Here is a 26,948-nt window from a genome sequence, read left to right on the forward strand (position 1 = left end):
ACAGAGGTTTGCATCAGAGGATTTGCCGGAAATGGTTTATTATGCAATATTTGAGTGAAAATAGAAACAATTGGATATCTGAGAATATTCTACTAGTTTCTAGTAAGAGTACTAGTTTAAGAATTTGTTACAGATGTTTTGACATTGTTAAAAATGATCAAAAGCTATTGTATCTGAAATGGCTACGGTCTGTACTCTCTGATCTCTGAAAACATGCAGGCATATTCCAAGCAAAATGGGATTAATAATTCATGTTGAGGACTACAGCATGTATTTGGCCACAAACCTGGAAATGATGTTGTGCCAGGGGCCCCCATAAGAGAGAAATCTGGGGTGCTGTAGTTAAAGGACAACTTCATTTTTTTTTCCAACCAAGGGTCATGTTTTAGGTTGTTATTAGAGGAAGTAAAAGATGAGTGTTAATTATTTTTCATTTGCTGCTTTCTTTCATTTTAGCGAGTTTACACAATTTTATAGCGATTTTATTTTAATTATTTACTATAGTCTTACTAGACCCCATAAAATCTGGACACAAAAGATCACAGGATCTACTGAATGTGAAGGGAGGTACTATAGGGGGAAGCCATACTGTGTTGTAGGCTCAACATCCTTCACATTCAGTAGATCCTGTGATCTTTTGTGGCCAGATGTAATTTCCAGGGGTCTAGTAGGACTACAGAAAATAATAAATAAAAAAATCGCTATAAAATTGACTTAAAGAAATACATATTTAGCCCAATGTTTGAATGCCCCCCTGTAAAAAATAAAATTGCTAAAACAAAAGAAAGCAGCCCATGGAAAAAAAATAACACTCATCTTTTTCTTTCTCTAATAACAACCTAAAACATGAACCTTGGTGAAAAAAACTAAAGTTGTCCTTTAACCCCACTTTGAGAACAACTGAAATAATTCATACAAACATGGTCATCAAAATGGGATGAGTAATAAGAGAAAAAAATATATATATATCATTTTTGGGAGGAGTATTCCTTTAACATTTTTAAAGAACAAATATATACATTATACAAGTGTATTTTCAGGAAGTGGGGCATAAAAATGAAGGATTATTGTCTTGTATTACATCACCAAAGCAGTCAATTTCTTAGCCCGATTTTGACAGCAGCTTTAGCACCACACAGCACTACACCACACCACATCAAAATATCTACCGTTTCCATTCAAATAAAGTACCCCCTCGCAGTAGCCCAGATAACTGTAATAATAATTCAATATAAAGTATTATGATGTGTTATTACAACTATGATAATACACTATGACCCCTTTTCCACCGGTTGGGAGCCGATTCAGTTCAGAACCAGTTTTTAGTCCATGAGCCAGACCTCCAAAATTGGAACGTTAATTATGAATTGAGTGGGCAAAACCATACCTATATTAAATTGTCAATTTAATATATGAGAACCCTTCCATAGTAGTAGCTTTTTTGCACATTTTCCTACATAATGCCTAATTTGCATATTTAAATGTAATTTCAGAAAATGTGTAATACAATAAATCATTGAAGTCTCATGGTGATACTATTAATTACATTTTACTTATACACCTATCACGTATAGGCCTTCTGTAGGCGCAGACCCACATCTCAAAATATTTTGTTCCATGGACCCCCAGAAGCAAAGATTTGAGTTGAGTTTAGATTTTAAGAAGAGCAGATCTACAAGCTCAACGCGGCACAAAGTGACGCACTATGGCTATGAGCTTGTATATCTGCTTTTTGAAATTTTAAATAGACATAGACCGAGTACACAATAGTGGAATCTCAAATGACATGGAGGCTTTCCTGGTTTTAATGGGTTAAAGCACAAGGACACATTGGTTTGGGTTGCGTTAGTTATCATATTATGGTTTAACTAATCCAATTGGTGAGGTATCTTGCTCTGTTGCACCGTTGATTACAAATTCATAATCCCAAAATAGCCTCCTTGTTGATTTACATTGTATGTTGAAACGGCTCTCAAAGTCACTATTTCAGCACATAAACAAAGGCAAACAAAGCTGATTCTGCCCATATATCCGGATCTGCGGATCCAGCCCGGTCTTCTTCCTACTACAAATGGCTAATCAACATGAAGTTGGCATTTGTATTTAAAGATAATGCTGTACTGGGCTTTGTGACGTTATACAGGTACAGTATATATAGAGGTTATGCGTGTGACATCATCAATCATACCCGTAAGTTAACGGGAACGCAAAAAACTACTTTCTGGCCTTGACAGCCCATACATCCAAACTGAAAGGTCTTATCTGATTGCATTGAAATACGTTAAACAACAACACTGCACCACTCAATTTGCCACTCGCTTTACCCTCTATTGGCAGAATCAACTTTCTTTGCATTCATTTGCTAAAAGATTTTGTTTCACCACACAATGTAAGTCAATGAGGAGACTGTTTTTGGATTGTCAATGTAAGTCAATGAGTAGGCTATTTTGGGATTATTAATTTATAATTAACGATGCTAAGGAGCAAGATTTATTTTGCCATTTGGACTAGTTGATCTACTTCATGACATGGTAACTACACAACCTACAACTCTACCAAAGTGTTATTGTGCTTTTACAGTATGTACTGATCTATCATGGTATTGTTGCTCTATATTGTCCTATTGTTTGTATTTTGTGCTACTTACATTTTATTTGTTTTGGTTCATTGTACACTTGTATAAGTAGAATTGGTGATATTGATTTTTTTATATCTTGGGTGGTAAACTAGCTGCCCACTACCCCAGAGTCTGGGGATTTGAACCCACCGGGGAGCATCCAGCTTCGTCTATTCTATACAAGCACAATGGCCCGTGTTCGGGGGAAGGTAGCCGAGCGGGCCCAGCGGGGTGGGTGATATTTGTCACTGCACATAAATAATCTTACGGGCTGGGGCGGCACCTGTCAGCAGGGTATGTTGGGCGGGAAGAGTAGGTAGGAGGCTCCATGTTCTCCTGGTGGGGGCTCCTCAACTGGCAGGTGAGTCGGTAGGATACAACAGCAGTGACACAGAAATGTGTGGGGGGAGGAATTAATTGGCAGAACTACTAAATTGGGGAGACAACTGGTTAAAACAAATGTATCCCAGGGTAAACAACTTTATTCCTCTTTCACACCATTCAGAAGGAGCAGCTGGAGGTGAAGGAGAGCCGGGGAGGCAGAGGCAGCAGTGGGATGACGGAGGATGAGGTGTTCTCCAAGGTTGCCAGTCTCTTCAAGGGACAGGAAGACCTGCTGGCTGAGTTTGGGCAGTTTTTGCCTGATGCCAAAAGATCATTGGTCAGTCTCTAAATCAACTTAGCAAATGGACCATGATGTGTATTATGCAGCTGTTTCAAAAATGTGCCACACAAAAAGAACACTTGCTGAAAAGAACACGGCACAGTAAAGATCAATCAAATTCTCCCTAGGTTTCTATTGGACACAAACCCCCTATTCATTTCTTAATTTCTAATGATCTGGTTTTATTGCTTTTACGCAGATTTTGTTGTGTTTTATGTGGTTAATGTAAAAGTAAGGACATTCATATTAATTGTCTTGAAATATGGACACATTTTAAGCAAATGTAGATTTTATAGCACATGTGCTATTTTGAAATGTGGACCTTGTAAGTGCTTTATGTCATCTGTATATAAATGGTCCACTTTCCTCCTGCAGTTCACAGGCAGTTCTCTGACTGGGGGGAAAGAGCAGCTGAAGAGGTCGGATGAAGAGGATATGATGAGCAAACAGAACAAGAAGAGACCCAGGCCCATGCTGCTGCCTCATATGACCCCTCTACTTAAGGTACTGACATTACAGCGCACACTGTGTAGCTTAGACCTACCAATGGGTTGAGTCATTTCAGATCAATCATTGTAGATGAATTGTTAAACTCAACAAGATTCATTTGTACGATAACTTATACTATTGTTTTATATTATTGCCTTTGATTGGAGAATGAAACTGAACGCCTCATTTGTTATACATATTTCTGTGTTGAAAATAAAGAGATCTAACTGTTGTTTTTTCTAACTTAGAAAAAGATGAAGTATTCATGCACCAAAGATCAGTCTTTTGCTGCAGTTGGTAAACATGGAGTTTTACGAGAGTTTAATTTCTTTGATAAGGTAATTGCTTTCTGCTACCTTCCCTCATCCTGTAGCCAGATCTCTATAAATGTCGTCCTGGCGAAATTTAGCTTCCATGTGGCACCTGAAATGCTGATTGTTTCCGTCTCTGTTTTCTTTCAATTAAGGTTCGTCGCCTTTTCAAAAGCCAAGAAGTATATGAGAACTTCCTGCGCTGTATCGCCTTGTTTAACCAGGAAGTTGTTTCTGGAGCTGAGTTGCTGCAGCTAGTCACTCCTTTCCTGGGGTGAGTCGACTGAAAGATGAGATGGATGGTCATATGCAGAGATGGACTTGGTCAATTAAAGGATATTAACAGTATTGAAGAAAAGTGAATGACGTGTAGGCTCACTCAATGACTCCACACCCACCACTGATGTGATGTTTAGATCACGGTTTATTTTGTACAGGTTGTGTAGGCATGTGGTTTCTATAGTACAAGAAATGAGAAGATAAACAGCATATTTATAGACCGGCAATCAGTATACAATCAAATGTATCAACCAAAAAGCACTGATCTACAAGATCTCACATAATAGGCTTTGAGTGGTAAAACTAGCAGTAGTGTCAAATACACAAAATACAGACAAGGCATTTAGATCGAACATAAGCATGAAAACATCATCTTTGCATAACCAAACACACTTACTGTCAATGGACGCACAACAACTCTGCAGTGAAGAATGAACTGGTACTTGCATACTGTGTGGCTTGATTAACTGAGTGAAATACACCTGCTGGTGTCATAGTGACCTAATTAACTCAATAAACTTCACCTGCTTGTGAAAGCCACCACTCTAGGAGGGGGGAGGGGTGAGTGTGGAGTGGAGTCTGTGGACTAAACTGTTCTGGCCTTTTTAACAAGTATAGTCGGCAACACTCACATTTAGGCACAAACTGTGCATAATCGAAATAGATATTTCAGGGACGCTTAGCAGGGAACTGCTAAGTGTTCTGGTGTGTCAGAAACATAAATCTTTTTTCAAATTCCCCAGTTGAGCAGTCCTTACAATATATCTAAATTGAATACTGATAGTTTTATAATGTATATAAGTGTATATAATGCTGTTTAGCACAGTATGTGGCATTTTTACAGATGACCTACTGAGATTTGGCTTATTTGTCAATTGCTGAAACGTGTGATCAATATCCATTGTGCTTTGCATTCATGTCATTCATCTTCATGTTTTCTTCCTCTTTCAGGAAGTTCCCGGAACTGTACACACAGTTCAAGTCGTTTCTGGGGGACAAAGAGCTCTCTCATGTAGTGTCGGGACTGTCGGATCGCTACATGGAGGGGGGAGGGGGCCGGGAGGTGGATTATGCTTCTTGCAAACGGCTGGGGTCCAGCTACAGAGCACTGCCCAAGACCTACCAGCAACCTAAATGCAGCGGACGCACTGCCATCTGCAAGGAGGTAAACCTTTTGTATAGACTTAGCGTATGTGTTCAATTAGTTGCATAAGTATTATGAAAGTAATACTAAAACATGTACTTAATTGTATTTTCTTCCCTGATATAGTTTTCCCCCATTGACAAATTGTGTGTGCGCGCATTTGTACTTTAGGTATTAAATGACACCTGGGTGTCCTTCCCCTCGTGGTCAGAGGACTCCACCTTTGTTAGCTCCAAGAAAACCCCCTATGAGGAACAATTACACCGCTGTGAGGATGAAAGGTTTGAGGTAGGTAGACTAGGTACATCCACACAGTACAGCTTTTATCTTTCTGTTTTCAATATAATTGATCTTTATGCCTTTGTGTCCACAATTTCTCTCCCCAGCTGGACGTTGTCTTGGAAACTAACCTGGCAACCATCCGGGTTCTCGAGAGCGTCCAGAAGAAACTTTCCCGCCTTTCTCCGGAGGATCAGGACCGATTCCGATTGGATGACTGTTTGGGCGGCACATCTGAGGTCATCCAGCGACGCGCTGTTTACCGTATTTATGGTGACAAGGCCCCGGAGATCATCGAAGGGCTGAAGAGGAGTCCCGCCACCGCTGTGCCTGTGGTGCTAAAAAGGTGAGCTTACCTTCTTATTTTTGAGTGGTGCAACCACTCCAAGGAACAGCAATGTCCGTGACGTTTAACTATGTGTGTGACTATGTTTGTTTGTGTGTGACGTTAATGAGCACCAGTACCAAAAGTGGCGCTGCCAGAAACAGAGAGAGATAGTGCTGCACTGTTGCCTGCTAATGAGAGAGAGAGGGGGGAGGGGGATTTTTTATTATTTTTTTAACAAATGCTCAAAGAAGGGAACCCACCTCCTATGACGAGGTGTCAAGATTGGCATTTCAGTTCCTCTGTTGGCTTCACCTCAGAAGTTCTTTTAAAGATGGTTTTTGTATGGGCAAAGCATTGCTGCCACCATTGACTCAGGCACTGCAACTTAACCCATTTTGACCTGAGATCAGATTCTAAAAATGTCTTCTACATCCTGACAGTTTTCTGAAAAAGCTATGTTTCTATGTCAGTCGTTGCTGACGGACAGTAGAAACACCCTGCTCACAGCGCCATAATTGTGGTGGATTATTAATAACTCATATCAGAGTCTTTGAGAAATAATCGAGGTAGAGAGTGGACTGAAACAATGTCACTTTATTACAAGGGTTGATCTATACCAAGCCCAGGGAGGTGCACGTATGCAAAAGCCTCCAGAGCTGTTCACATGCGTCTCTCTTATACACAATGAAGGAGCAAGAATACATTGTAGGTGTGGTCAAGTGGACATGGTCAAACAAGGTCCTATATGGTCTAGTAATAGGTCATCTGACAGACGCAAACAGGTGGTCTGTGATGACTCCTGTTAATGCAGTTAGACAGTTAGTATTGTCATCTTCAAAATCCCATTACAGTCGTTCTTTGATTTTTCAAAAATAGCAGACCTACAAGCTCGTAGCACGCGCCACTCGGTGGCACGCTATGAGCTTGTAGATCTGCTAAGTGCTGCCGGATGCAGCACATCTTTTTTTTTTAAGACTCCAAAACTCACCCCAAAATAATAGGCTAAAGTTAATCTCACGAGTGTAAAAGTCATCAGAAGCGTTAATATTGTAACCGCGAGGTAGCAAGGATTTAGTAATGAGCCCCTAACATCAACGTTCTGTTCAAACACCTCAATCTGACCCTCAATCTAAAAGCGTCTTTAAAATCACGCTTGTAATGGTGGCGGAAGGCGGGGAATCACTTCATTGACGGACCACAGGTTTGCCAAGCGTTACCTAGCGACGAGATAGACGGTGTATATCTGTGAGACCATTCTGAATCAATAAATATAAAAAGCAATATATTTTGCTTTAATTCACAAGGTGTTGAATAATCTATTGGCTCAACAGGGATTTAAATAAAAATCACACCCGTGTGAACCGAGTGGTGCAACTACACATTTATTGTTATAGTTACTGTACTGTAGACTTTAAAAAAAAAAAACATCTTGAAGTGGAAGTGAAATTCCCAGTGCAGCCTAACATTACTAAACTCCTGGTTAGAACACACTGACCCAGTCTCACACACACACACACGTGCGTGCGTGCACGCACGCACGCGCGCGCGCGCGCACGCACACACACACCGCGTTCATGCACACACTACACGTGCACACACACGCACCGCGTTCATGCACGCACGCAGCATTCATGTGTGTTGCTACGTGCTAGGCTAACGTTACTTATTTGCTACTACAGTAGGCTGCACACATGCGCCGCATTCATGTGTGTTGCTACATATGCCACTCACCCCTGGGGTGTTAACATCTCCAGTTCCCTGTGCTTTGCTATAGTTTAGTAACTTTTGTAGCTGTTCCGACAGCCCAGCGCTTCCTACTCCACTGACAACCAATCACAGCGCTCCAAATTCCTCGAATCCCGCATCCATCCTAGGAAAAGAAACTGGCCTTCCGTTCACAGCATACAAATATATATCGTCTATGCCTCTCTCTCTCTCTGTAATTAGCAGGCGACAGTGCAACACTATATCTCTCTCTCTCTCTCTCTCTGTAATTAACAGGCAACAGTGCAATACTATCTGCACAACAGCGCCCCTACTGGTACTCATGAGTCACACATGAGTCACACACAAACATAGTCACAAACATAGGTGGTGAACACGGACATTGCTGTTCCTTGGAGTGGTTGCACCACTCAAACAATATAGAAACATAAAAGGACAGTGTGTTTGTACAAATGGGGAGCTCACTCAACCACTGCTACTCTTCCTCTGCAATGCCAGTTTAAAGTTAAACCCTTTCTACATCCTTAGCATCCTCCGTATACACCGGTTTCCCATGAAGCTTAATGGGGAAAAACGATAGAGTATTAAAAGGATAGAGACCGAACCGGAGCGACAGCCCCGCCCCCCGCTACTCATGTCGATGGAAGTTGCTCAGTGGCTTTTTGAAGCACCCGGAAGAACGGTCTACTACCGATTTACTTTCTCGATTTCCTCAAAATGCGGAAGTGCAAACGAGCGCTCAATGTTAAACCGTTAAGCAGCTGCACAGGGTTTCCTCGTCATAAATCCATGAGTCCGCCTGCAGTCCCCGCTCTTACTAGTAGGGCCGAGCGCTTCAACGTTGGAGAGCCTCCCTGGGGGCTTGGGGAAAACACAGCCCCCTTTCTGAAAAGGGGGTGTGTTAATGTGGGCTTCACTTCCTCCACACAGGTGATTCAAATCACTTAACAAGCACCATGTAATTCCCATGCAGAGATTCAGGCATCACAGCCAGTGTTGCCATGTCTGGTTATTATAAGCGACATTGGGCTTGTTTTTCTGTAAAGTCTCTTGTAAACATTGGTAGTTGCTGGCTGTGTTTTTTTTTGGGCTCGTTTCCTAGTTGCTTATTTCATAGTGTTTCCCATGCAGAGATTCAGGCATCACAGCCAGTGTTGCCATGTCTGGTTATTATAAGCGACATTGGGCTTGTTTTTCTGTAAAGTCTCTTGTAAACATTGGTAGTTGCTGGCTGTGTTTTTTTGGGCTCGTTTCCTAGTTGCTTATTTCATAATGTTTAAACCAGTGGTTGCCAAATTCTTTCATGTCAAGGGCCCCCTGATTAATATGTAATTGTCCACGGACCTCCATCTGAAAATATTTTGGGCTACAAGATCTACAACCTCACGTGTCGCTGTAAGCTTATAGATCAGCTATTTTCAAACAGCTGATGTAAAGTGGTAAAACACAGCCTAGTGCGTTACCGTTACCTGGCCGTCTCCGACACAGGATTTATCTAGTCGAATCGGAGTCGGTTCTAACCTGACTCCGCCAGATTGCGGCAGTATTGAGTTCACAAGTTCCCTCCTCCTGCCTGGATCTGGGTTCTCTCAAAACAGAAACGATAAACTGGAAGCAGCTTGACACAAATGATGATATCTCCATAATAATTTCGAGTTGTAGTCTTGTTAGGTTGTGTTTACATTTGCACTGTGGCAGCACTTCAATACGCCATCAGTATCGCATTGATCCCGCCTCTAGCGGCCGCATACGGCCACATACGGCCGCATATCTCTCCGGTCAGAAATGGCTCGGAGTACATCGTCTCTGCCCGACAGGGACCAGATGGGAGCAGAAGGAGTCACTCACTGCTGACACCAGCTGACGGAGTCAGGTTAAGTCGGGTCAGCTTTAGCACCACACCACACTGCATCAAAATATCTACCCTCCTCCCCTCCTGGAGAGAATTGACGCCCCCTTTGTAATGTAAGGACATACAGTAGGTGGAGTTCCTGTGCAGGAGTCCTCCAGCTATTGGTAAGAAATGGACCCTTAATCTTTTATTGCCATCTATGCTTATTGCCATCTACGCTTATAAACGCGCCGACCGTTTGTTTACCTTTTAGCATTGCTCCAGGTAGTATAGACCTCCTCCGACACCAGCAGCGATGCAATTTTTAAATCCAGCTCCGTTGAGCCTCCATTATAACCCGATTTTCAAAGCGCCGTATCTCCAAAGGTTTGAGAGCTGTCCAAGGTGAGCCGCCGCGCACCCGACGATCGTAAATCATTTGTGAGTTTGTATGGCATCGCTGAAAAAATGTAGCTGCTTGTACTGCTAGCTAAAGGCTGTGGGCTGTGTTGTTTCCCTTCCGGAGGCCCCCACCTTCCTGTTTAACCCGGAAGGACAACAAGCTCCGTATAGTGGGCCTGGATGGGTGGCCCATGGGGCAGTAACAGCATGCTAACACTAGGGGCAGAAAAGGAGTTAACAAGAAGAATGTTACCACTGAGAATTAAATTAAAAAGTCAAGCCAAAATGAGCTAGGGAGAAGTCTCATATCATATGTCAATCAAAACCATTTGTGGTGGCTGTGTACACTTGTCATCTTCAGCAAGTTGTTACCGTGACAAGACTTACAAGAGCTGAGAGCAGCACTGTGATTGGTAACGCTCCATGTGGGTAACGGTGTGTGAGAACATGCAGCTGGATAGATCTATTTGTCCTATCCCAGCGGTACACATGAAACATTTGTTTTGCGTTTTAACCCATTCAGACCAGGAACCCCGTCCCCTATACATAACTATAACTTTCAATCCGGAAACCCTTTCTGGGGTTGTTGTTGCTATACACCGTATATAGCAGCAGTTTTTCAGAAATTTAAAAGGCGTTTTTTTGAATTGGCCTCAGTTCTAAATGGGTTAACTAACTTGCATGTTGCAACATACTGTCTGCCCCGCCCACCCCCAGAAATACACGTTACTACAGTAAGACATGCTGAGAGGTGTGCTATGCTAACAATGCCATAGATCGAGAGCAGAAACAGGTCTGGCGTTCCCTGTGAATTATGTGGGTAATGGCGAGAGACTGGTGCTTAAAAATAAAATGGTATGTCGCATATTCGATACGAGTCTAGGTCAGCTGACATCACCACAGTGTGTCAAACAAGGTGCAACACACATGGTGCAAACGTTCCCTGCAACATTTAGGCAGCCAAACAGGGTAAAACAAATCCCCACTGTGTTGTGGTGATCTGTAGTGCAAAACACAGGCTTTATGAACCGGCGTGGTGGTCCGGCCACCCTAGGCTGCAATGCCAGCCTCACAGCGTGTCTCGGGTTCAAATCCCAATTCCGACGACCTTTGCTGCGTGTCACTCCAGTCCCCATCTCTCTCCCCATTTCCTGTCGGTCTACTGTCCTATCAATAAAGCCATAAAATAAATTACATTTGTTGAACAGTACGGCACAAAATCGTGACACCTCTGTATCGTATTAAACCGTGAATAGAACCGTTACATACCCCCCCCCCCCCCCCCCACCCCCTTGAAGAAACAAAATATATATTTTATTTATCCAAACGTATCTATAGAAAGTTTTCAGAGGATCAATACACACTCACTCACTCCAGCAGACACAACAGATTACATTCTCCCAGTCATGCTGCATGCCTTGTACGTTGATGAGTGTGAAATATCTACATCCCGGATGTCCCCCTCTTGGGGTGCGTAGCGTTAGTCCGACATCCCAATAATCTGACGTTACTAACCCTAAGACAAAAACAACCAGGTGCTCACTGAAGACGTATACATCAATAATGTTAAAATATTAACAAGGTGCTCCTGGATTCATCGGGATAAAACAACAGATATAATTAGAAAAAGTGCCCTCGGGGCACAGGTCTCCACCAAGCCAGGTCAGGTTGTGGCCTCCTGGTCCTCCTTGGCGCTATAATAGGCCAATGTGAAAAGGGTGCCATTTCTTCATACGCCTTTGATGGCTTGAGGCATTTTGTTCCAAAAATGTGTTTTGCAAAAATCAACCTGTTGGTGGCGCTATAACAGGCCAATGTGAAAAGGGTGGGATATATTCCTCAGCCTAGTAAGAAAATGTGTGAAAGATTTCACGTAAATTGCACGCTGCGTTCATGATTTGAGGCTTTTGTTCAAAATGGGGCAATCTTGCAAACTGAAAGCCAATTATAGCCAATTAGGATGGAATATGAAATATCAGACAGATCCGACTTGAGCACATGCCCATAGAGATACTGTGTAACGATTTGTGAGATTTTTGGACAGAATCTGGATATATCAAAAAATGTGTTTTTACAAAAGTCTGCCTCCTGGTGGCGCTATAAAAGGCAGATGCGGAAAATGCAGGTCAAAGGTTTGACCTGCATCAAACCTTTGACCTGCATGCACACTCTAGGGAGTGTGCATGCAACGTCACGCAGATCAGTGCAGTTTTAGGTACAAAATGTGAAAAGCTGCCTCATGGTGGCGCTATAACAGGCCGTTCTGGAAAATGTGGGGCAGAGGTTCATCGTTGGCATCCAGGGAGTGTGTGTGCAAAGTTTGGCATCGACCGGGTTAACGGTGCCGGAGATTAGCTGGTAACAGACGGACGGAAGGACGGACACACACACACACATACACACGAGTGCAAAACATACTCTCTCCCCATGCCTTCGGCCTGGTGGAGAGAAAAAGGGGAGATCCAGGTACTCTGAGTTAAAAAAAAAGGGAAAAGACTTTATTCAACCAACATGTCGGACTAACGCTTGCCCACCCCTCTCTTATACAGGTTGAAAGCCAAGGAGGAGGAGTGGAGGGAAGCCCAGCAGGGTTTCAATAAGATCTGGAGGGAGCAGTATGAGAAGGCCTACCTCAAGTCCCTGGATCACCAGGGGGTGAACTTCAAACAGAATGACATGAAGGCCCTGCGCTCCAAGAGCCTTCTCAATGAGATTGAGAGTGTCTATGATGAGGTAAATATTCAAATGTGAGAACATGTGGCCTCTTACATGGACGTCGCACTGTACAATATTGGCAGTCTTGTCTGGGTGTTGTCCCAGACAAAATGTCCATGTTGACTGTTAAACTGTTCTGTTAAATGTAAGCATCTTGGATAGTGCAGTGTGATGGGGTCAGGGACGGCCACACACAAGCTGAAACAATACCAAACCGTTCAGAACAATTATTAGAGTGAAAATTTGACGTGCTGTGTTGAAATTTAAGGGCCACTTCACCCCCTTTGCAACCAGCATTTTAATGATTTTTAGGACACAAACACTTTCCTGGGGGTTTTATTTGTGTAATGTGTGTTTTTAGATATTTTAGTCATGACGCCATGTTCCAAAATGACATGTTCATGACCAAAACTTGTCATTCACTTCCTTCCTGGACTAAAAGTCACACCTCCACGCTGCCTCCCCCTTTCCACAAGGAGGGGAAGTGAACTAATAAAGCATTGTGGTCATTGTAGGAATTCAGCAATCCAGTCAAACCCTAGTGAAACACACAGACTTCATTATTTTTCTGGCCATAGGGTGCAAATTTCAAATTGTGCTACTATTATCTACTACGAATACTATTAACATTGAGTGACTGCAGCTTCTTCCAGTGGTGACATGTCCCTTTAAAACACAATCGGTGCCGGGATGCCTTCAAAATAGGAGCTCTGGGGTGCCGGAAAGACATGGCCGCTTTGAAGACCCCCCCCTCCGGAAGAAAACCGGAGAAATATTTTGTTAGCTTTACTTGGTCTCGAGTCTATTCTATCGCTAGAAGCTCCAAAGCATTCATATTTTGAACGAGAGGCATGTTGAAGTCAGAAATGAAGCACGTAGTATATCCGTCAGATCAAAACCACGGAGAGCGCCCTGGATTAGGAGAGACGAGGCATTCTTTCTGCCGCGCTAACGGCTAACCGAACGGTAAGCTAATATGAAGGCAGAGCAAAGCGACGGGTGCCTGAGAGTCTCAGTCAAAAATTTTAAAAAAAGGAAAAAAATTCGGAATATTCCCCCCTCGCCTGATATAATTGAGGACACGCTAGGACGTGTACACACGTCCTTTGTACGCGTCGATTGGGTTCCCTAGGACGTGTGGAGACGTCATACGGACGGAAACGGTTAAGGGACTCAATTGTCCAGTTTGTCAACCTTGTTTAATTTCAAGGACCCCCAATTTAAGGCAACATGCCTAATTAGCCATTCTTGTACACACTCTAGTTGTATCGTAATAATGTTGAAGATGAACTTTCAATCTGGACCCCTTTCAAGGACCCCTGGAGGTCCATGGCCCCCACGTTGAAAACCACCACTAATTTGTGCAGACAGCTTTGTGAAAAATGACATTGAGATATTATCAGCTCCCTTTAGAGAATTGCCAACCCATGCCTCTTCTGGCAAGCCAGGACAGGGTCCACATTTTCCTTGGTTTTGTTCGTTTTGCCTCAGCATACGTTGACTGAAGTAGGTCATAGTCACATCACACAATGTGACAGGTAGACTCAATTTAACTTGCACAGTCTGTCGAGGAGTATAACACGTTTACTACCTTTTTCATGTGTGACTGACATGGTGTACTGAAGGTATACGACAGCCAAGATCACACGGTATACATGCACCTTTAGTCCTTTACACAACACCTGCTATAACAGCCACAGCTAAGACAATCAGAAGATGTTGTAAATTAGCATAATTTTCAGCATTATTAATTATTATGTCTTTGTACTTTTCATGACCTGTGTTTTGATCTAGTGATCTACAGTAGTAGAAATATCCTGCAGGTTTATTTTTGAGTGGTGCAACCACTCCATTACGGAGCTTTGTGTGTCCCTGGGTCCGTCCCTGGCTGGCTGGCTGTGTCTGTCCGAGCACGAAAATAGAGTTTGACACTGTTGCGCAGCCTAACATACACACACATATTAACTGTATATATGATGATTTCGGGTGTGACAGTACAGTACAGTAGACAGAGGGACCCCCTGGGAACCGGCCCGGCCCCCTGGGTCTGGATGTCCCCCCCCCCCGTGGACCCCCGGGGACCCGCACACGGTAACTCTGTCATTTCTCGACGGTTTCGGACGCGGGGCGGCTCGCCGGAACCTGGCCGGTACCCTGGGCGCGTTCCTGTGGGTCTGGAAGTTCCAGGGACCCCCCGCGGACCCCACACGGAGTTGCACCACTCACTTCACACGGGTGTGATTTCAATGTATTACTTGAACTAAGGGTTGACCTAGTTTCTTTGCTGCTGGGCAGAACCAATTGCATGTCTGTTCTTAATGTTGACTAATAAATAAATAAAATTGTCAATGTCAACCATTTTGCAACCCCCCCCCCCCCCCCCCCCCCCATGACATGAAGGCCCTGCGCTCCAAGAGCCTTCTCAATGAGATTGAGCGTATCTATGATGAGGTAAATATTCAAATGTGAGAACATGTGGCCTCTTACATGGACATCGCACTGTACAATATTGGCAGTCTTGTCTGGGTGTTGTCCCAGACAAAATGTCCACTTCACACGGGTGTGATTTGAATGTATTACTTGAACTAAGGTTTGACCTAGTTTCTTTGCTGCTGGGCAGAACCAATTGCATGTCTGTTCTTAATGTTGACTAATAAATAAATAAAATTGTCAATGTGAACCATTTTGCAACCCCCCGCCCCCCCCAAGGTTGAACATGCAAAAACGGTGTAATGGCTTAGTAACATGTTTGTGTATGATTTCTCCCTCTATCCCAGCGGCAGGAGCAAAGCACAGAGGAGGCAGGTGTGGGCCAGCAGGGCCGCAACGGCTCCAGCACGGGCTCCGCCACAGAGCCTCACATGGTGTTCACGTACGAGGACAAGCAGATCCTGGAGGACGCAGCGGCTCTCATCATCTACCACGTCAAGCGGCAGCCTGCCATCCACAAAGACGACAAGGACCACATAAAACGCATCATCCAGCACTTTGTCCCTGACCTGTTCTTCGCTCGCCGCGGTGAGCTCAGCGACACCGAGGAGTGGACGGACGAGGAGGTCGACCCTGAGGATGGGGGAGAGCGAGGAGGAGGCGCAGCATCGTCTTCATCGGGGGGAGGAAGTAGTAATTCTAATAACACGGCGGGAGCAGGGGTATCCACAGGTGGTCAGTCTCAATCCCAACAACCCCAGTCTCAGCCCCAACCCCAGCCGCAGCAGCAGCAGCTGAACGGCGAGTCCAGAAGGAGACGCTGCAGCCCTCCTCAGCCTACAGACACGGAAGCCTCCACCACCTCCAGCAGCACCACCGTTGGACAGGCTGGGCCCTCCCCGGCGGTGGCGGCAGCTGCTCCAGCGACCACCCCCACCCCTATGGAGATGAGCTCGGTGGCAGCCGGGGAGAAAGTGGACCTGCGCGACCCCGAGGCCGAGCACCAGAAGGAGCTAGACGGCGTCTATAACCTGTTCTTTGTAAACAACAACTGGTATTTCTTCCTGCGCCTGCACCAGACGCTCTGCTCGCGGCTACTGCGGGTGTACCGGCAGGCGGAGCGGCAGCTGCTTGACCACCGGGCGGAGCAGAGCCGGGAGAGGCTGCTGCTGGCAGAGGGACGGAGGGACAAGGCCTGTGACCTGGCCATGGAGCTGCGCCTCAAACAGCCTAGTAGGTTACACGGGCAGATGCAAATGATACAAAGGTGCAAAGCTACACAGCGTATTTGTAGCTTTGTTTCTTTGTATCTGAAGTTTAATCCAGCTCAATGTTTTTGTAGCTTTTGCAGCAGCTACAAACGTTGGATGCATCTTTGCATCTTCATGTCGCTGGCTTCCATTAACAATGAATGGTAGACTGTATCTTTGCATCTGCTGTGTGAACGCAGCATTATAGTTAAATGATGACATTCTGAAATAAAAGGTATTATTGCGGTCAAAATCTTTGGGTACACCTAAATGATGTGCTGGTGCACCTAAATGAAGAAGTTAGGAGCACAAGTACAAACAATCTTAAACCTGTCAGATTGCAACAGACTAGCATTTTTAATCAGTACATACCAGTCGGCCGATGAAACATTATTTTTGCCCATGCATAGTAACCTACTGGTTTGCAGTGTTGCCAGTTCTGCATATTATAAGTGACCATGGGCTAGTTTTCCTGTTAAATATTCATAGTTGCGTGTTGCTTTAGTTTGGGCTTGTTTCTGAAGTGTAGTTGCTTATTTGGGCTTGCTTTCACGGTTCTTTTTGAAAATACCTGATGTAATTGTGGTGAAACTGGTTGCTTCTTTTGGGCTTGTTTTCATAAACCTGGTCGCTTATTTCACTCACAGAATCGCAACCCCTCTGCATCCCGCAACAAACAAAACACACATGCTGGTAGCATTTTTTTGCTAGCTTTGCTTTGGAGTTGATCGATTGGTATAGGAGTTGAGATTGAGAATATGGTATTTAGTTCACACTACACCAGTAGTCAGCCCAGGCTGAAACATGACGAGCAGACTAGAGATCCACTCTACAGTGGAGTATTTACCCCATTCATCACTACAACACCAGATAGTGACAGCTCCCGAGGTTGGCAACAAACCGAACTTGCTCGTTTCTTCATCAACGGGCTCTGACCTGTCGGGAAGGCGATATCGACGGCAAGCAACGGGAGCTTGTCGGCAGGAGATAGATAGATAGATAGCTACAGTAGATAGATAGGTTGGCTCCTATGATAGTACCCCTTGCACTGTTCTTGTGGTACCTCTACAAAGGTCACAAAATTCATTCATACATTTAACCTGGGCCCAGCCCGCCTGCAGTTCCAGTTTTTTTTTTTTTAAGATATTTTTTTGCGGCTTACGCCTTTTATTGTTTTTTTGAAGGGACAGACAGTAGGCTGACAGGAAACGGGAGAGAGATGGGGGAAGACATGCAGTAAAGGCCGTGTCGGGCTCGGGAGTCGAACCCGCGGCCCACTGCGACTGGATTACCAGTCGGGTGCCCAGACGGTTACGCCACCGCCTGGGCCTGCAGTTCCAGTTTTGACCAGTACTGTCGGTGGCTTCAAGGTTGCACAGCCATTCTGGGGGCTTGAGTAGAATAGACCAGTGATAATGATGATGTGCAAAGAGTAAAGACAGGAAATGAAAGTGAATGTTGTTTGCCCCTCTACAGGCGAGGTGGAGCTAGAAGAATACTACCCAGCCTTCCTAGACATGGTGCGCAGCCTGCTGGACGGTAACCTGGAGTCGACGCAGTACGAAGACACCCTGCGAGAGATGTTCACCATCCATGCCTACATAGGCTTCACTATCGACAAGCTCATCCACAACATCATTCGACAGGTCAGTTCATCATCATAACCCATTAAAACCCATTAACTTTTTCACTGCTATCTACGTTTATAAACGTAGCTAGGCTATCTGTACCTACTGGTGCTATCTACGTGTAAGATTTTTAAATCCAGCTAAATCGAGCCTCCATTATAACAGGATTTTCAAAGCGCTGTATCTCTAGTCTAAAGCTTCGAGCGCTGTCCGTGGTGAGCCGCCGCGCACCCGACGATTGTAAATCATTTGTAAGTTTGTACCGCATCTCTGAGCAAATGTAACTGGTTGTAATGATACAGTAGCTAAGGGGTCTGAGCTAATGTGACTGAACACTGTGCTCCTAACTAAAGCTCCCACCTTCCTGAATAACCCGGAAAGGAAACGAGGAGCGTAGAGTTAGAGTGGACGTGTGGCATTCCTTAGGTGTGCGTATGCTACCACCTATCGGCACAGAAAAAGTTAAGACCTGGAACGCATCTGTGTCACCTTAGCTTTGAACCATTTTTTCAATACTTTAGCCATTGAAAAATAGCAGATATACAAGCTCATAGTGTGGCACCGAGTGCCGCACTACGAGCTTGTAGATCTGCTATTTTAGAAAATTCTTGAAATGTCTTTGAAGTCTTTGAATACGGTATATATTCTTTCACAGCAAACGTTTTTAACTCTGATATTTGCTTCTGGGGGAGTGTCCCTGGAAAAAAATATTTTCAGACGGGGGTCTGCGGCCAAATACAGATAATTCTGGGGGTCCTTGACATGAAAGAGTTTGAGCACCACTCATACGTTTTTCAGAAAACTGTCAGGATTTAGAAGACATTTTGTAGAATCTAGTCTTAGGTCTTAATGGGTTAACCTTCCCTTCAAACATGTAAAAGTCTGTTTGCTAATTTATAACCGGTCTATATATAATTTCCACATCTTTTACGATCTCCTCGTCTCCCTCGCTGTCTCCGACCTTTTCCCCTGATCTCTCTGTAGCTGCAGCACCTGGTCAGTGATGAGGTGTGCCTACAGGTGGCTGACCTGTACCTGGCTGAAAGGAAGAGGGGGGCAGCGGGGGGCAACCTGTCTTCTCAGTGCGTCAGGGCGGCCTGGGAGACCAGCTACCAGTGGAAAGGAGAGAGGGTCATGGCTGAGGAGAACTGTTTCAAGGTGAGCAGAATGCAAAGTGTGTCCTGTTTCCCCCACCATTTTACTTTGGCACAGTCGCCGCCCCCCAGGGATGCCGATGGATAGCTGGTTAACCGCAAAGATGTATTTCACGATAAGAAATATATGTTCTGCATGTTGTTAACAACGTTTTGTTGACTGGCATTTTGGTAATTTACTCTTTGACTGCCACCATTGAACTCCGGCGCTGTCCCTTCACTGCCAACAAGATGCACGGGGCCTTTTATTTTGAAAACCCTGAAATTCACCGCCAAACGAACCGGAAGTAAAAATCGTCCATAACTGATCTGCCGATCGTTACTTTTCACTTTCATCAGAATATTGTAACCGCGTTACCGCGACATAGCGCCCATTTCTTAATGAGCTCCTAACATCAACGTTCTGTTCAATCACCTCAATTTGAGCCTCAATTCCAAGAAAAAACGCTAAAGATGGAGGCCATTACAGCAGTCTGTGATTATCATTTCCATCTTGTTTTTACAACTATTTTATTTTTTATTTTTTAAAGATATTTTTATGGCTTTTTTTTGCCTTTTATTTGATAGGGTACAGTAATGTGACAGGAAAGGGGGAGAGAGATAGGGGGGGGGGGACAAGCGGCAAAGGGCTCGGGACTCGAACCCACGGCACACCGTCAGGCTGGATTACCGGCCTAGGTGCCTGGACCGCTCAGCCGCGGCCCAGGCCTTTTACAACTTTTTCTACGTGGATTTTATTGTTTATAATGTAGCCATGCAAGGTGATTGTGTCCATGGATTTCTTTTTTAACGTGGATGCTTGTTAAGGTGCCTCCAGACCAAACAAACTTGTTCAGACTAATTAAAGATTACTTAAAACTGTCAGATTGCAACAGACAAAAACATTATCTGCAGCGCTTTGGGATAGATTTCCCTGTAACATAGCTTAATATTCATAGTTGCTGGTTGCTTTAGTTTGGGCTTATTTCTGAAGTGTAGTTGCTTAGGGGTGCAAAACGAAGCCTATTTGCAATACTGCAATCTAACACTCTGCCATTGAAATGTCTGTCTCCTTTGATCAACATTGACAGTGTCAGTTCTTTCACTTTAGTGAAGGCATCGTCCACTATCTGGCCAGTTATTTCAGTACAACTCTCATATTGTCTTAGGCAGAGGTTGACACTAAGGTCTCTTGCACTTTCCCAAGTTTGGGCAAGTACAGGTCACTTGTTCACTTGCCCAAAAATACACACATATGTGCATACATTTGTGAATGTTCTAAATGCTGTAAGTATTGTCTATAATCTTTATCTCAAAATCACAGCGCAAACGAATCGAAGTGGATTTTGTTAACATAAATAAATTACTCATGAGTCCTGCTATGATATCTAATATAATAATATATCTAATATCTCTGCTTCACCAAGCTTGAAGCTACAGTGTGCACAGACAGCCAAGATGAGGCAGACACACACACGCAGCAGATCAGGGTCAAGACACGGACATGAACACTCGCTCACCTACACGAACAATTATTAGCCACCCGTACATTAAATATTTCTATGGGAAACACTGAGCTTCCTAAAGCCAAGAACTACACCACAGTAATCGCAACTGATAGAAAACTAAAATATTTCCCTCATTTAATAAAATGTCTTTTGTTTCACAGTAGACAAATGTTGCGCATTAGCCTATTTGGCTCAATGGGATGTTTCTTTTTTTCCCACATTATGTGAAGAGATTAACCGATTCCAAGCTGTTACCATAGGCGCGATCGTGAGGCTAGTGCCAGTGAAATGCGCTACATAAGCAAAGAAAAAGAGCCACATCCGCCCGACCGGGAAGTGATAGCTCTCCATATCTGTAGTCTAGCCTCACTCTAGGCTGTGTACCAATGCGCGGACGATTAATTTCCTTAGCGCGGGCTCCGATTAATGTTTTATAAGGTCCCAAACATGGTACTTCATCCCATTTTGAGCAGAAAAACCACTAATAACCCTGTGCATGTGTAGCGCGGATTGTCATGTAGGCTGTTTTTACAATGGGAGGCCTGTGGAGGCTAGCAATGGAAGATAACGGAAGAGAAAAAAAAGTACCAATAATATTTTGGATCTATAACTCTGAATGTGAGCTTGTAGATCGGACTAATATTTTTGACAAATTTAGAAAGATCCAAGTACGCCAAAACTCAAGTTTCTCGTGGATGACCCAGATGGTAATAATTAGGGCTGACCCAAAAAAAGCGGCCCCTTTTGGTCCGCGAGCCGGACCATTTGGTCGGCGAGCCATGCTTGCGCCTCGCAGAGCCTCCTCCGTCCTCACGTGTTAACGAGGAAGTCAACAAGTGCAGCTACAGTCATGCCGTCCACGCATACCTGATTCCCTGCCGCTGCCACTACAACCCCGTCGGAGCGCATCTTCTCCAAAGCGGGATTTTCTAACTTTAATATTGCACTCAGAGACAGAGCCGCTTTTTAGTTTGTGTGAATGGTGCGGCTGAGGCCTCGCGCTAGACGGCATTTTTTTATTCTTTGAAATGGAACGGCTTTACGTCTCTCTCTCGCTCTCGCTCTCTCTCTCTCTCTCTCTCTTCAATTAAATTCAAAGGGCTTTATTGGCTTTACATTGCCAAAGAAATGTTTCTCTCTCTCTCTCTCTCTCTCTCTCTCTCTCTCTCTCTCTCCTTTTAATTGAGATATTAACTACCGGTATTTAATTACATATTTCCATTTTGCACCAATATTATACTACCATGTCTTAATACAGTGTTGCTTTTTACAAATAAAATAAGCAAATTAAGAACGTTGATCGCAAAGTTAGTGTGGTATAGGCTACTTGATGGGAATGTGACGCGATTAAGAACACCTGCCTGGGTGCTGTGAACAGTGAACCTCGAGGCTCGTGCTGTTCGTTTGAAGAAAGAATTATAATAATATTATATAATAATTATAATCCAAGGTTTGTTTGTCTGGTGATCCAACACTATGTCATATTATTAAAGTAAGTAAACTTTAAGAAGAGCTGGTCATTGTGCTGCAGAGTGAGAAGCTGCTCCGCTCTGCTAATTGATCTGACCTATATATTTGCGCAAATGACTGGCATGAGGTAGCCTAGTAATTACTTATTTGGCAGCACCTGCAATTCAGTAACCTATACACATTTCAAAAGGCTTTCATATGCTATTAATATTTTTTTTTAATAAGGTTTGTCCTTATAGATAGAAATGTGATCATTTTTGTATAGTTTTGGATATATATATTTTTTTAAACAATATATTTATTGACGTTCTTTTTCATTTATAAAAAACATTACAGTTATAGCTCTTTTGTTAAATAAAATGTCCAGAAAAAACAAACATAACAGATACAATACAAATACAATACAACAATACAATACAATACAATACAAATACAATGACAACAAATAAATAAAAAATACAATCATAACAAACAACTCAACAATAAAAAACAAAAACAAATAAAAACAGATATGGTCCCCATTTTCCTCCCCACATTACTGTGGATTATCTAATACCGGTCCTAATGGATTGCTGTTCATAAAATGCATGAACTGTCCCCATATTTCTTGTCATCAGATTTCCCTTTAATGGCTAAAGTCAATTTTTCTAGTGCAAGACAATTTGACAATTCTTTGTACCATTGCTTGATGTCTGGTTTGTCTGGGTTTTTCCAAAAGAGTGCAATTGTATGTTTAGCCTGTAGAAGAGAATAAGTAATCATACTCTTCTTTTTACTATTAATTCTTAAATTATTAGGAAATATACCCAAGATACACAGTTGTGGACAAATAGGAATATCCTCTGAGATTATCTGAGATAATATACCAAGTACTTCTTTCCAAAACTTCATGATCTCTGGGCATTGCCATAAACAGTGAAATAATGTACCCTTCTCCACGTTGCACTTTACACATTGGTCTGGTATATTAGGATCAAAACGATTGAGTAGAGAAGGAGTAATATACGTTCGCATCAACCATTTGTATTGTAGTAACTTGTATCTGGTATTGATCGTCTGTGTTTGGGCTTTGTAGCAAGCCCTCTCCCAATGTTCAACACTTATTTCTACATTTAGATCGTTACACCAGGCCAATCTTCTACCCTCAGAGGATTCCCCAGACAACCTCACAAACATATCATAAACCAGAGATACTTGACCACGACCATCAGAATAACTTACAATAATCTTTTCTAAGACTGATAGAGATGGCAGCTGGATTGAGTTATCTTGGGTACTTGAAATAAAACTTCTTATCTGTAGGTACTTAAAAAAATGATTTGATGGAATACCATATTTTCTGCGAAGTCCTTCAAAAGACATCAGTACATCCTTTTCATACAGATCAGAGATCTTGGCAATCCCCTTGTCTGCCCATGATTTAAATCCCCCATCATGACTCCCAGGTTTAAAATTCTGGTTACCCCACAAAGGAGAAAAACGTGAAAGTTTAGTATCTGAACCAAGGTATTTTTGTGCTTTAAACCAGACTTCAATCGTGTTCTTAACAAAGGGGTTCTTTGTCTTTTTTTGTAATTTTTGAAGGGAGTCAGAGTATAAATAAAGGTTCAAAGGCAGGGAAGATGTTGTGTTACGCTCTATTTGCACCCAAGATATGCATGTTCTATCAGTAAACCAGAACATTGCTGCTCTTATCTGAGCTGCCATATAATACCAGTAGAGATTGGGAAGTTTTAGCCCCCCTCTCTCATATGGCAAGAAGAGTAGTGACAATCGTAATCTGGATTTATTTTCTTTCCAAATAAAGTTAGTAAAGAGTTTTTTCATATTAGCAAAAAACGAGGGAGGTGGTTGTAGGGGTAGTGACTGGAATAAATACAAGAATTTGGGTAAAATATTCATTTTATTTATGTTAATGCGGCCAATCAATGATAAGGGAAGTAGTGTCCATCTGTTAATTGATTCTGTAACTGAGGTTATGATAGGGTCATAGTTTGATTGAATCAACTCTCCTACCTTAGGCGTTATCTTTATTCCCAAATAAGTAAATCCTTGTGGTGAGTTTTGAAAAACCGTGTTAACTGGTGGATTAAGTCTTTCAGATTCTTTTAGGAAAAGAATATTGGATTTGGTGTCATTCACCTTGTAGCCTGAAAATTCACCAAAACACCTGATTAGTTCCAGGAGGGACGGCAGGGACTGAGATAGATTTCTCACAAACAGCAATATATCGTCCGCATAAAGAGCAAGACTATTCTCAACACCACCTATTGTGATACCAGTGATTGTCGGGCGAGCTCTGACCGCTATGGCGAGCATTTTGACAGAGAGTGTGAACAGTAATGGAGACAGGGGGCAACCCTGTCTTGTAGATCTAGACAACGTAAAAGGAACAGATATTATACCATTGGTCATTACTTCTGCCCTTGGGTTATCATAAAGCACTTTGACCCACTTGCAGAACCTCTCTCCTAGTCCAAAACGAGCCAATACTTCAAAGAGATACGGCCATTCCACCCTATCGAAAGCTTTTTCCGCGTCCAGAGACAAAATGAAATGTCCCTCCCTTCATGAATGACATTAATAGCTCTCCTAATGTTATGGAAGCCTTGTCTCCCCTTGACAAAACCATTTTGATCAAGATGTATCAATGATGGCAAATAATTATCCAATCTCAATGCTAATGTCTTTGCCAATAGCTTGGTGTCAGAGTTAAGTAGTGATATTGGTCGATAGCTCTCACATTTGGAGGGACATTTTCCTGGTTTTAAGATAACTGTTATCAGGGCACTTTGTAATGTAGGTGGAAGACCATTTTCAAAGGCCTCGTTTATCATTTCTAGGAACGGAGGTAGCAATTTTTCTTTAAATGTTTTATACAAGTCAATAGGAATTCCATCGGGACCCGGTGCCTTTCCACTATTCATCACACATATCGCCTCAAATATCTCTTCAAGCTGTATTGGTCTATTAAGCACATTTTTCGCTTCAGCAGATACTTTAGGAATCTCCAGATCATTCAAGAATGTAGTTTGTAACTCTGGGTTTGAGGGAGGCTCAGAAGTATATAATTTTTCATAATAGGCTTTAAATGTGTCATTTATTTCTTTAGGGTCTGTTGTCAAGACTCCTGACGAGTTCGTTATTTCAGTTATGGCCCTCTCATTTTGTAGAGCTTTGATGCGCCATGCTAATAATTTCCCTGCTTTTTCACCCTGATCATAAAATGATTGTCTAAGCCTAGTCAAATCAGAAAGGGCTTTATTTGAAGATAATTCATTGTATTGTGCTCTTTTTACAGCTACTTTTTGCTGTAGTTCAGGGGTGTCATTTGAAAATAATTCCCTTTCAAGTTGTCCAATTTATTTTTCTGTCGCTTGAATTTATTTGATTTGGAGCTTGTATAACTGATAATCTGTCCCCGTATGTAGGCTTTGAATGCTTCCCATCTAACAGAGGGGGATGTCTGTGTAGTATTTATTTCAAAAAATATATCTATATGCCCCTCCAAATATTGTAAGAACTCAGGATAATGTAGCCATTTTGTATCAAATCGCCATCTTGGGGGCCCTTTAAATGTTTTTGTTGGTGCATAGTCAATAGTCAGTGGTGCATGGTCAGAAATCACAATGCTGTTATACCAACAACCCATAACATTTGACACAAGACCCTTTGAAATCAAAAATAGATCAATGCGAGAGTGAGTGCGATAAGTGGCAGAAAAACAGGAAAACTCCTTCTTGCCTGGGTGTAAATCCCTCCAAATATCACACAGACCCAAGTCCGACATAAAATGTGATATCACTCTTGCCTGTGCATGTGAAATATCCCTCCCCGTCGATCTGTCAATAGCAGGGCATGGCGCCACATTCAAATCACCTCCCATTAAAATATTACCTCTTAATGTAGATAGTATCAAAAATAGGTTATTAAAGAAACGTGGGTCATCATTATTTGGCCCATATACATTGACCACATTTAAGTGCTCACCCAATAATGTTCCCTGTAGTATTATATATCTTCCTCCTGTATCCTTAGAAATGTTATTAATCTGGAAGGGGATGGATTTATGGATAAGAATTGCCACTCCTCTCGCCTGTGATGTATAATTTGCTGTTATAACTTGCCCCTGCCATCTCCTCCTCAGTTTTAACTCTTCACTCTGTGTCAAATGGGTTTCTTGCAGTAACACCAACTTAGATTGCATTTGTTTTATCCTGGTCATAACCTGTTTCATCTTAGTTAAACTCCCTAGCCCCCTCACATTCCAGCTAGTTATTTTTAAGTTATTGTAAGCCATCAATCATTTGACAGATATTGTGTATAAAAGGGACCTTGTAGCACTGCTACATTATCTGACAGTTTGAGATGAAAGACCTTTCTGTTGTATACATATGCATTAGAATGGGAAGAAAAACAAAAAAGACTAGTTTTGGATATTAATTCATTCATTATTAAAGCACATTGGTCCTCACTTAGGCTCGTTATAAGATGACACCATTTCTATCTACTGCTCTGTCTCAGAGGAAGGCTGTGGACAGTTGAGAAAACCAGTTCCATCATCGGTAGGCAAGATGTCAAACTTTTATTTACACTTTTTTAATAATGGGGTCACATGTTGCAATCCCCAATCGATGTCATTGGTAGGCAGGTTTCTGAACTGTCGACAGCCCACCAATGAGACTCAGAGTGAGTAGACAGAAATGGTGACATCTTATAATGATCGTTGGTGAGGAGCAATTGAA

At 42.8% G+C, this 26,948-nt stretch overlaps 1 protein-coding gene across 3 annotated transcripts in view; it reads left to right on the top strand.

Moving 5' to 3' along the window:
• sin3b (SIN3 transcription regulator family member B) overlaps nucleotides 1-26,948 on the top strand; it is a 37,335-nt gene that overhangs the window by 3,702 nt on the left and 6,685 nt on the right. The window contains exons 5-16 of one of the 3 annotated variants that reach the window (XM_079506630.1): nucleotides 3,123-3,278; nucleotides 3,657-3,785; nucleotides 4,019-4,108; nucleotides 4,237-4,355; nucleotides 5,312-5,525; nucleotides 5,676-5,792; nucleotides 5,891-6,129; nucleotides 12,619-12,802; nucleotides 15,185-15,235; nucleotides 15,562-16,447; nucleotides 17,941-18,110; nucleotides 19,077-19,250. In XM_079506630.1, the coding sequence (XP_079362756.1) occupies nucleotides 3,123-3,278; nucleotides 3,657-3,785; nucleotides 4,019-4,108; nucleotides 4,237-4,355; nucleotides 5,312-5,525; nucleotides 5,676-5,792; nucleotides 5,891-6,129; nucleotides 12,619-12,802; nucleotides 15,185-15,235; nucleotides 15,562-16,447; nucleotides 17,941-18,110; nucleotides 19,077-19,250 (2,529 nt within the window). The remainder of the gene's footprint in view (nucleotides 1-3,122; nucleotides 3,279-3,656; nucleotides 3,786-4,018; nucleotides 4,109-4,236; nucleotides 4,356-5,311; nucleotides 5,526-5,675; nucleotides 5,793-5,890; nucleotides 6,130-12,618; nucleotides 12,803-15,184; nucleotides 15,236-15,561; nucleotides 16,448-17,940; nucleotides 18,111-19,076; nucleotides 19,251-26,948) is intronic. The other 2 variants (XM_079506631.1, XM_079506632.1) reach the window with 2 other exon arrangements.

The sequence above is a fragment of the Electrona antarctica genome, assembly GCF_951216825.1.
Source record: "Electrona antarctica genome assembly, chromosome: 7".
Taxonomy (NCBI): Eukaryota; Metazoa; Chordata; class Actinopteri; order Myctophiformes; family Myctophidae; genus Electrona; species Electrona antarctica.